This window comes from Athene cunicularia (genome assembly GCF_003259725.1).
Source record: "Athene cunicularia isolate RWA chromosome 5 unlocalized genomic scaffold, athCun1 chr5_part2, whole genome shotgun sequence".
Lineage (NCBI taxonomy): Eukaryota > Metazoa > Chordata > Aves > Strigiformes > Strigidae > Athene > Athene cunicularia.
In genome coordinates, this window is record NW_020799102.1 from 1340098 (window position 1) to 1350588 (window position 10491).

At 51.7% G+C, this 10491-nt stretch overlaps 1 protein-coding gene across 1 annotated transcript in view; it reads right to left on the reverse strand.

Moving 5' to 3' along the window:
* Window positions 1-279: 279 nt before the first annotated feature.
* The window catches only part of LOC113481073 (SITS-binding protein-like), an 11773-nt gene continuing 1561 nt past the window's right edge, over window positions 280-10491 (reverse strand). The window contains exons 2-10 of the mRNA XM_026850368.1: window positions 9917-10420; window positions 7212-7383; window positions 6200-6407; window positions 5926-6076; window positions 5482-5679; window positions 4769-5037; window positions 2942-3078; window positions 1312-1433; window positions 280-581 (exon numbers count right to left, since the gene is read on the reverse strand). Coding sequence (XP_026706169.1) covers window positions 360-581; window positions 1312-1433; window positions 2942-3078; window positions 4769-5037; window positions 5482-5679; window positions 5926-6076; window positions 6200-6407; window positions 7212-7383; window positions 9917-10375 — 1938 coding nt within the window. The 5' untranslated portion in view covers window positions 10376-10420 and the 3' untranslated portion in view covers window positions 280-359. The remainder of the gene's footprint in view (window positions 582-1311; window positions 1434-2941; window positions 3079-4768; window positions 5038-5481; window positions 5680-5925; window positions 6077-6199; window positions 6408-7211; window positions 7384-9916; window positions 10421-10491) is intronic.

Here is a 10491-nt window from a genome sequence, read left to right on the forward strand (position 1 = left end):
CGGCCCCCCCCCCCCCAGAGGACCAGGGAGCTGCGCATTGCTCTGCTCCTTGGTTATTGTGGGCTGGAGCTCCACGTAAAGGGATTAACAGCCTGAAAAGAGGGGGGAAAGGAGCAGTGCTGATCATCAGGAGGATCGGGAGGTGTCTTCTGGCAGAAAGGACTGAAAAATACCCTGATACTAAGCAAACAAACAAACAAACAAGTCTCATTGATTCTTCGTTTTGAATAAATGGCAAACATGGCAGATCCAGCAGGGTCCCCTCAGCCCTTTGGTTTCACACCACCTCTGTAGGAGCGCTGTAGTCAGGTAGGATGCAGAGGGGTGGATAGGCAAGCGCAGGGGGCACCTTATTGCCCCTAGTTACCCTTGGGGGGCACATTCAGTCCCCCGTTTCCTACCTCATCTCCAATGAGAAATTCATCCTCTATGGTGAAAGCGGTTGGATCCGTGGGGCTGAGCCACCATGCCGGCCGGAAGATGGGGTACCCAGACCTGAGCCATTCCTCGCTGTATTTTAGAATGAGTGGCACAACGAAATCGCGGTGCCTCTGTATGCATTGCCGGGTGAGGTTCAGGACCTGCAGGGTCAGGGAAGAAAAAGAAACCCATGACAAGTCCTTCATCCAATAAACGGCAAAGCAAGCAGAAGAAAAAAAAAATTCCCTTGGGAAGATTACCAAATTACAACGTGCTGATCAAGTAATGGCAGCTAACAAGGGGCAAACAGGTCTGATGCAGCAGGTTTATTGCCATTTAGGTGCAAAAGCCAGGGACATCAGCTGGCAGGTGAGATTCGCAGGGGTGTTTGTGTCTAACCAAAGCAACAAACTCTTTTGCTGCTGGCAAAGACATTTAATGACGTTTCCCCTATGCCCCCAGTTTTAAGACTCGCTCTCCCCTTTTACTGCCCTAAAGGGAACATCCCTGGGAAAAATGACTCCCACTGTTTAAAAAGATCTTGAATGTGAATCTGCAGGTTTTGCTCTACTGTACACATTAACTATTTGATCAAACTCTAATTAAACAACTCCAGCAGCAAAAGGGAAGGAGACACACATGATGATTACCATCATTTCTACAGATGTTGCAGATACCAGCCCCATGGTAGCACAGAGCCACGAAGTTATAAATACTGCTGAGCATGTACAACGATCTGGGTGCTGGGGCAGAGCACAGGATTTTGGGGGTAGCAAGAAGAGAACAGTGATTTTTAGCCTTGGCTTCCCTCAGTGGGGACCTTAACAGCTTTTGAGGGTGTTTGTCATATGAGGGACAGTGTCCTCCTCTGCAGGGCACAGGGATGCATACCCAGGTGTCGCAGCAGAGCCAGGGCGGCGTGCTGAAGGCCATCACAGGGAGGAAGGTCACGATCTGCAGCCACCGCACGTACAGCTCCGGGTCCCCTGCGGTGTCACCAGCCAGGCTTCCTCCTGCCAGAGACAAGGAGCTGAGTGAAGCTGCTCAGGGGCGTCTCATAGTGGGATGAGTCCCAGATGATCCGCCCTTTGTGCGGGCAGGACACCTCACCCCATTGCCAGAGGAGCTGAATCCTCCCCACCTGTGGTTTTATTCCTCGAGTGCCATCAGCAAATGTGGATCAGACATCCATCCCTGGCCATTTTAGGACCAGATGTGCTGGGGATGATGTCTCAGGAGTTTCTAAATTTTAGCAGAATGGTGTAAAAAGGGATTTGTCTCCTGCAAAGCAAAGCATTAGGAAAATTCTGGACTTTCCTGCTGCTTTGATATGCAAAGATGAAGCATCAAGGGAAAATACTCCTGTAATTTTCATCCCTTCAAATTCATAGTGAAAAGTGGTGGAGAAGCAGATTATTGCTAACTAATTAATCAGAAACACATAGTGGAAAGAGATTCCAGTTCCCCTCTGGAACACCAGAGAGGGGCTTGAGAAGGACAGGAGAGATTGGGATGGGACAGGGAAAGGGAAACAAAGCCCTTGGGGCTGAAGCATCCTTAGGAGCCATTGCTCAAAACCTGGTGCAGCTTCCCCCAGAAATGGCACAAGAACACCAATGCCGAGGGTTCACCCAAACCAGTCAAGACCCCGTTTGCTCCAGAGGCTTTTCCCATTTGGAGTGGCCCCAAACTGTGGCGACACAACCCAATGGGCCACAGCCCCAGCACCAAGAGCCATGACCAATGGGTTCAGCGTCTCTTTGGGAAGGGAACTGGTATGGTGTGATTGCCTCTACCTTGTTTTCTAAAGAAAAGGACTAAAAATAGAAGCCAAATTGAAAAATTGCCCAACAACCCCCTTTTTCAGGGCTGTCTTTGCAGTCTGACACTTCACCTGCAGCCTCTGCCTGTTTGAGGCATGTTTTAAACACAAATAACTGGTCACCTCCAAGAAGAGAGGACAAATGAGCTGCTTAACCCCGATCAAAGAATTGTTTCTCAACTTTTATAACATTTTTATTTCAGGATTTCTCAAGCCATTGTGCTTTGGAGCAGAAATGTGAACTTGGAACAGGGCTGCTGGTGTTTTAGGAACATCTCTTTCCCAGCCAGGAGCCTGGGTGTGCGGTTTCCCATCTGTGGGCTTCCTCCTTGCCCTTGCCAGGTGGGTTTTAGCTCCAACAAAGCCGTGGGAGGTGGCAGGCTGCCCTCTCCCTGCGGCCGAGGAGCTCTGCGAAGCGCATCCCCAGAGACCTGCCTGCTTCTGGGGCTGCCTATTAAAATTTACAACATGTTTTTTTGTTTTCAATTCCTCAGCTGATTCCCTAGTAACATTCAACCCAATCAAGTCAGTGCAGCTGAAATTTAGGTACCGGGAACAAAGCGTTTCGAGCCTTCCTACAGCCCACCTAAGCCAGGTGGTGCAAATGTACCTCCCGAGCTCCTCTTGCCTAAGAAACTGCTGCAAAACCCTCTGCAGCAAAGCCAGAAATAGGGAGAAAGGCAGAAAAGAAATTATTACCTACTGCATCAGGGATGAAGAAGTTGTAGCCCAAGAGGCTGTAGTGCAGCACGGAGGGAATAAGCCCCTTCAGCCCTGTGTGGCTCCAGTCTGAGTGCAGCGGGCTCATCTGGACAAAGAACGGGAGGTGACTGGATCTGGGGGAAACAAGCACAAACCCAATGTCTTTAGATGGCTTGCAGGACCCAAAATGTTCTGTCACTGCAGTCAGATATGGGTTTCTCCAATGACTTGACATCTCTGTTGGAGGGAAATCAGCACTCCCCCTTACCATTCCCACCCACTGCACCTGCCTTGCTGACTTGGGCAACCCCAATCCTCCCCAAATCCCCTATTCAAGGCTTTCCTTCTCCTCACTTGCTCTCATGAGGACCACATTTAGGTAGCTCACCTTGACAGCAGCACAGCCACACTCTGGGCTGTAGCCATCATCTTGCTGCTTCTCATATGGCAACACAAACCCTGGTGGGAACATGCTCACCAAAACCCACAAGGCTGGCAGGAGCAGCCCAGCCCCCACCTCAGTCCTGGCCATGTGGTCCCCCAAACCCAGAGCACCAACCTCCTTGTGATGCGGGTGGTCCGGGGGACACGTCCTGCAGGGAGGATTTATTCTCCTGGCTTTTGTTTGTGCTCGTGTTTCACACCGAGCGGCTGTCATTCCTGACAGCAGTTTTATCTACCTGCCAGAGGAAAACATTATTTTCCCCATGGTTTGGTTTGTTGGATTATTTTTTTTTTAAATCATTTTTCAGGAGCATTTCTATGTCTTGTGTTTACTTGGTGGTTTAAGGGGTCATGTCATCAAGCATCCCAGTGTGGGAGACAGTTTCTGGTGTCCAAAAAGGGTCAGATCTGGACCTTCATGATGAGCTTTGGCTTGAAAAATGGTGTCAAGTTCATCTAACCAAAGGGAGATTTTTGGTCTGAATCTGCTTCCTTCTAGAGTTTGGTTTTCTCCTCAACCTCCCACTCACTTGCTGACTCCCCAAAGGTCTCCCAGGGACACTTTTTCATCTTAGGAGATGGTAAAGCTGATGCGATGGGTTATGAAACCCTTCTGGTATGGAAACTGCCCACCAGGAAAGATACGATCCTGGATGGACTAAGAAGTGGTTAGAACGGGGGCTATTTCCACCACTCGGGTTTCACAGACGGCTAAGTAAGAGCCCATCACCACCTCAGCATGTGAAAGTTTGCTTTTTCTTTGAAAATGAACTAATTTATCATGCAATTTACCATCAGTGCCTCAACCACAACATGAAATAAGTCATTTTGAAAACAGCCTGCATAGTCCTTTGCATGTGTCAAACATAAAAATAATGGGAAAAAAGAAAAGTAATAGTTTTGCCTTTAACCAAATGGTCTCAAGGCATGTTACAGCTGCTAATTAATAAACCGACCCTGTTGCAGGCTATGCAAAGATGAAAAGGCAGAAAACTGCAGCCATTTGACACCACAACTACCAACACAGGGATTTGGCCAATACTCCAGGGCTCACCCTCTCCCTCCTGCAGAGGAGGCAGTGGCCTGAAGCTTGAGTGGCCGTAAATGACAAAATGCATTTTTATTGAACCTGCCATTAATGCATTTAAGCATTTTTACGCTCAGAGGCATTTAAAAAAAATAATTAAAATGCTCCAAAAGAGAGAGGAAGAGTAACCCCTCCCTATGTATTGCCCTAGATCACCTCCACACTGCTCCCCTGAGTGCTGAGTGGTGTCTCAGCACCCCAGGGGCATATTTACAGCATCACCTCAACCCCCTCCTGAGCAGCTCACGCAGCCACCGGCTCCAGCAAAGCATTTTCTCCTCCCTGGTACCCACCCAGCACCGGCACTGATGATGGTGGCGTTTCCCAGCGCTGCCAGCGCCGCCGCCAGCGCTGTGGTATATCGGTCTCCCGTCAGCTCAGCAGGAGGTGGGACAGCTCGCTCCAGGAAGATGTTGCCCTCGGCCCCCTCGAAGACCATGTATGTGGCTCCCAGTGCCTGCTGCAGGCGCCGGGCCCGCGCCAGGTACCAGCTCAGCGCTGGCTCGCTGGTGACGTTCAGGCGGGCGCAAAGACGCCCCTTCCACGTGGTCAGCAGCGGGACCTGTGGCAGAATGGGGAGAAGTTCTGCTGAACCCAGAAAATATCCCGCCAAGCCTGGGAGGTTGCCTGCTCTCCCCTCATCCCACCCTACCGCGATTTACACCATCACGGTGCAACCGCATGAAGGTGGAAGCCCTCTCTTATTTCCCCGCCAAATCCCTCAGTTGATGGCAAATTGGCATATCATTGAAATGACTGCAAAAAAAGGGTCTTGGGGGGATTTTCTAAATGCTGTCAGTTTTTAAAAGTATCTTTTGGAAGTGGAAATTTGAAATAAAATTAAATGCTGCTTCCTTATGAAACAGGAGAAAAGCTGCTCCCGCAGGCATTGCTTCATACCCATGGGGTTTGCCCCCAGCACAGGAGGATCAGGTCGTCCTGCGGGTACATGTTCAGCTTTATTAGGCCGAGCAGCAGGCTGGGGGGTTGGCGGAGGGTCTCGTACCGAGCAGTCCCCGAAGCGGGGCTGCAGGCTCAGGCAGTAGCTCGCCGCCTGGCCGTCCCGCAGCCAGCGCAGGAAGAGCGGGGAGGCGATGCTGGTGTACGGAGACAGCGTGATGGAGAGCTGCAGTGGCTCGATCAGGGAAGGGTCCCAGGCACGGGACGCTTCGCGCCTCTTCCTCCGCTCCAAGGGCACATGGTCCTGTGGGGAGGCAAAGGTGGAAAAAGGTGTTTTGTAGGAGCGGCAAAGCCATGGAGCACCAGCTGCTCGGTGTCACTGCCTGTTCAGGGTGAGACCCCAAATCAAGCATCCCTTCTGTGGGATCCCCCACCCCACAAAACGGGTGTGTTGGCATTTTACACGCGGGGGTTTAATGGTGCTGAGAGAGGGCCCGTGGCCGCTCTCCATTTGCCTTTTGAGCCTGAGGGCTGGGAGGATGGGACCTACCGCAGCAGCAAGGATGGCCGTGCTGCGCTCCCCCAGGGCCAGGACCCCCTCCTGAAGATGATGCCGCTTCAGTTTCTTGGCCAATGACCTCAGACCTCGTTTTATTTTGGCAGCTGAACCTGCTGGGCCATAATACTGCCAGATCGGAGACCTGCGTGGTGGGAAGACACAGGGCGGGGGGTTGCGGCTTGTGCTGGCATGAGGTGCTTGGGGCAGTAACAGGGACAAAGGCTTGGAAAACATGCTGGTAGTTGGGAGGGAAGGAGTGCCTTACCCCAGGAGGGCTGTGTCTGGCAGTGCCCGTGCCTGCCCCGCGAGCTGGCTGCCCACATGCCGGTGGGCGGCTGCGATGTCCGGGCTGACACAGAGGAGGTAGCGCAGGGACACGGCATCACTCTCCGCTGGTGTTTGCAGGCAGAAATGCCTATCGCTCTCCAGGGAGAGGACGAGGGGCATATCAGGCGCCACCATCACTGTCACTCCTTTGGGGAGGGAAGAGGAGAATAGTGTCTCAGCAAGTGCCCAGCTCCTCTTGGTCCCCACACTGGTGGCCACAGGGATGGGGATGCATGGGGTAGAGCCTAACTCTACCAGGAGCTCCCAGATTGATCCCAGCCACAGATGTGGCCCTGCAAACAAATCCTTGCTCTCTGCTTCTCCTCTTCCCTTTTAACCTCCAAAATGCTTTTCAGGGGCTGGATTTGCTCCATTTCTTGCCTTTTTGCTCTGCATTCAGCTTAGGCAGTGGCTTCAGCTTTATCAATTCAGGGCAGTTGCAGACCCATTGATTAATTTGGGGGAATATCTGAAGTATGGTGTTCTGCAGAATAATCCAAATATCCACCCCAAAATGACAACAGCAACTAAACTCATGCAGCCAACATCCCATAGCAGCATCAGGGACCCAGGAGCTTAGGGCGAAGCCACTTGAGTGGAGCTGGAGGATGCGGCAGTGGACACAGATCTCTGCTTAAAAAATAAAAAAGACACACCAAGAGTGTGGGATTTCCCCAGGGTGACTTGGGCTAACCCCATGCTCTCAGGCAGTGACTTGTGAATGCAGCTTAGGTGGGGTGAGGTTTGATATCATGGCCTTTTCCACGGGGGTGAGGCAGTGTGGGGTCCATCCCTTGTGTCCTGCCGCCACCTGTCATTCTATTTGAAGGATATTTTAATCTCGGAGACATCTATCCTGCTCTTAAACTAGTTGCTTTATAGATGAGGAGAGGGATGGAGAAACACAGGGGTTAAAGCAACAGGACCTAGACAGGGAAGGACAAATTTACCTGTTGAGCCTAAAAAGTATCTCTCCAGAACAGGCCCGTAGCCAGTGGGGTTTTTGCCGAAGTTGCCGCTAACGAAGGGCTGCGCGGGGCTCTCGGCGTTGTTGAGCGGCCAGTGCTGGGCACGGATGCTCGCCCCTCCGTACCAGGAGACGTTGGCCATGGAGAAGCAATCCTGCAGCCAAGAGAGCCTCCTCAGGTCGGGGGAAGTGCCTCGGGGTGAGGATGAACATGCGAGTAGCTGCACTCGGAGAGGCAAAACCCCTGCGTGTTACTTCAGTCATGGGCAGAGCTGTCAGAGCAGTCATGGTACAGGTCTTTTCCCAGGAAGAAAAAAACCCCAACCCCATGATATTTAGGTGTTTTATGCAAAAAGCAGTGGGTGTTCACTCTGCTTTCCACATCTAACCCATGAGAAGATACTTGGCTTTAAGTTCTTACTCTTCAAGAACAAGAGTTGGGCTTCCAGGTACGAAAACATGCTGAAATTCTGCCTAACTGCTTGATTCCTCAGCCTGCAGTTTATGAAGGTCACCAAATGGTGTAAGAGTAGGAAGCCAAAAAAGAAAAAAAAAAAAAAAGCAACAAGAATCATGCTTTGTTTACCTCAAAGAACAAAAAAAGCCTTAGTTTGCTAATGAAAGGCTAATTAAAGCCAAAACCAACAAGTTTTCCCCTCACGTCTGCTTTTGACATGCAGCGCGGTAGACGAATATAAACATCCTACTGCAGGAAGAAAAACTCAATAGCTTAAAAATTATGGTTTTCTTTAAAATAAAATAAAATTGCTGTGAAGCAGCCTAGTGACTTGGTATCAGCTGCACATGACACCCTGCACCTCAGAGACCCCACCTGGTTACATATCTGGTCCCAGCCACAATTATCAAAGATTAACAGGGTTTTGAGTTGCTGGTGAAAAGACGCTGAAATCTGTTTAAGCGAAGAGGCTTTGCAGGTGCCTGTTGTTGCAGGACAGGAGTGATGATGGAGATGGAAAATTCAAGGCAGCAGCTTTAAAATGCAGCGACAGCACTTCAACAAACCCAGCTTAGAAAAAATCTGTTTGGTTTAAAAAAAAAAAAAAAAAGAAAAGAAACCCTCCTAGCTACTTTCTGCAGTGCTTCTGGGGTGAGTTTACAGCCTGAATTCGCACCTCTCCCCAGCTGTATGCACACAGGGAGATTTTAAACCCATCCTGAGCAATCATCTGATGGCACCACAGTGTCCCTGGGGTAACTTGTGGGTTTTCCGCTCTCCCCCAAAGCAAAGCCTCCCTCTTACCCGAGGGCTGATGATAAAAAGCGCTTCCCTCAGCGAGAGCAAATCAGGGCGTGTTTGGTGAACTTCTCATCGGGCTGAGGGAGCAGCGGAACAATCAATGAGCCATCTCCAAAAGCCGCTGATCCCAGGGGACACCCCCATCCTTGGCCCGCCTCCTTTCAGAAACCGTCAATTTCTGCTTCAAAGCCTCTAAAACTTTCCCCTTTCTGCCAAAGCAGGGGATCAGCAGGATTTAGCATCCCGCGTGACTTCACATGTGAGGACGGGCTTCCTCGAAATCCCGGGGATTTGGGGCTGCGCAGGGCGGCTGGAATGGGCACAGCGGGACCCAGTGACCTCCTAGCTCAACCCAACCGAGTTTTATTCACCCTGACTCTGACCCCAGGGCTCAGACAGTGCTCCTGGAGCCCGGAGCTTGTTTCTGCCGCAGGGGCAGAGAGAGGTTAAGTCTCACTAAGGGGTGGGGAGAGGAGATGTAAATTATTAAAGTGGAAACCCTGGAGGCTCGGAATAGCTGTACCAGGTGTCAGCTGAACTAGTTACAACAGCTGGGAAAGATGGGAGAAAAAAAAGCCTATTCTTAACTCTTAAATTTCACTGGATCATATTTACTAATAGTTTGGGTTTGGTTTTTTGGGTTTGTTTTGGTTTTGCTTATTTTTTGGTGGTTGGTTTTTTTTAAGTGAGAAAAACTTAGCTCAACCTCTCAAACACCCCAGATTGATGTCAGCAGGAAAACCAGCCCCATGCACAGTGGTTGTGCTCAGACAACACCTTCTACCAGCCCAGAACAATGTCAACAGGTGATTTACAGCTAAAGGGGAAAATTCCCCATCCCGCTGGATCCCATCCCACTCCGTGCCTGTCCCAGTGGTTCCCCACAACAGATCACCACGATCTGACCGGGTTTTTCCCTTCCCCTCCCTAAGGCTCGTTTTCAGAGTCTGCTTTTATTTAACTGAGGGAAAAGACTGGGAAGGGTACAAAAAAAAAAAACAACCCATAAATTTTTGCAGCAGCAGACATAGATTAATCCCATCCCGAGAGAGCTGCCACATTGTGTCTGTGGCTGGAAGAGACCTTTGAGCTCCTTGCATTTCTCGCCAACATTGTGATCTTACAGTTATTTATTCAGTCTCTATATAAACACGGTTCTCCCACCCTGGGGTTACCAGTGTGGCACCGGGAGGAGGCGGCCGCAGCCCCTCCGTGGTTTGGGGGCTCAGCATCAGGGCACGAGGCTTCCAAAGGGCCTTTCCCACCTGGGACCCTCCAGGTACTGGAGGCTTTGGAAGACACGTGTCTCAGCCACGGTGCGACCCCGTAACTGTGCTGGGAAATGGTGTGTTCAGGCCAGATCCTTCCCGCTTCGGCTCGTTTGACCCCAAATGCCACGGTTCAGAGACGGGCACGGGGGTCACCGTTACCTTCAGCATCACGTCGGGGCGCAGCGGGGTCCAGTGGACGCCGTAGCACTCGGTGGCAGGGGCCGGCGGGGGCTCGATGGAGAGCCGGAGCTCGGCATCCTCCTCCCATGCGTAGCAGAACTGCCCACGGTCATGCCAGCAGCGGTCCCGCGGCGGCGGGGGTTCGGCGGCCGGCACGCCGCCCACCGTGATCACTGCCACCGTCCGCCCTGACGGGAGCGCCCGCAGCAGCAGGGCACCCCGCCGGCGCTCCCACAGCACCCCACCAGCACGGCCCCGCAGCACCCACTCCTCCGGGGACTGCTCCAGCGCCTGCCAGGAGATGATGCCAATGGTCATGGCGAAGAAGATGGCCACGCCGAGGCAGCCGACGGCGCCTTTCCAGGGCTCCGTCATCTCCCTGAAGCCCGAGGTCCAAGCGGCCTCAGGGATTTGCCGGGTGGGGCGGGCGAGTGGCATGGTGCGATGGCAGTGGGATGCTCCAGCTCCTCTTTCTCTCCTCTCCTGCAGCAGCACAAAAAAAGAAAACCCTCTTCTTGGGTTGCTCCAAATAAATATTAACAAAAAAAAAAAAA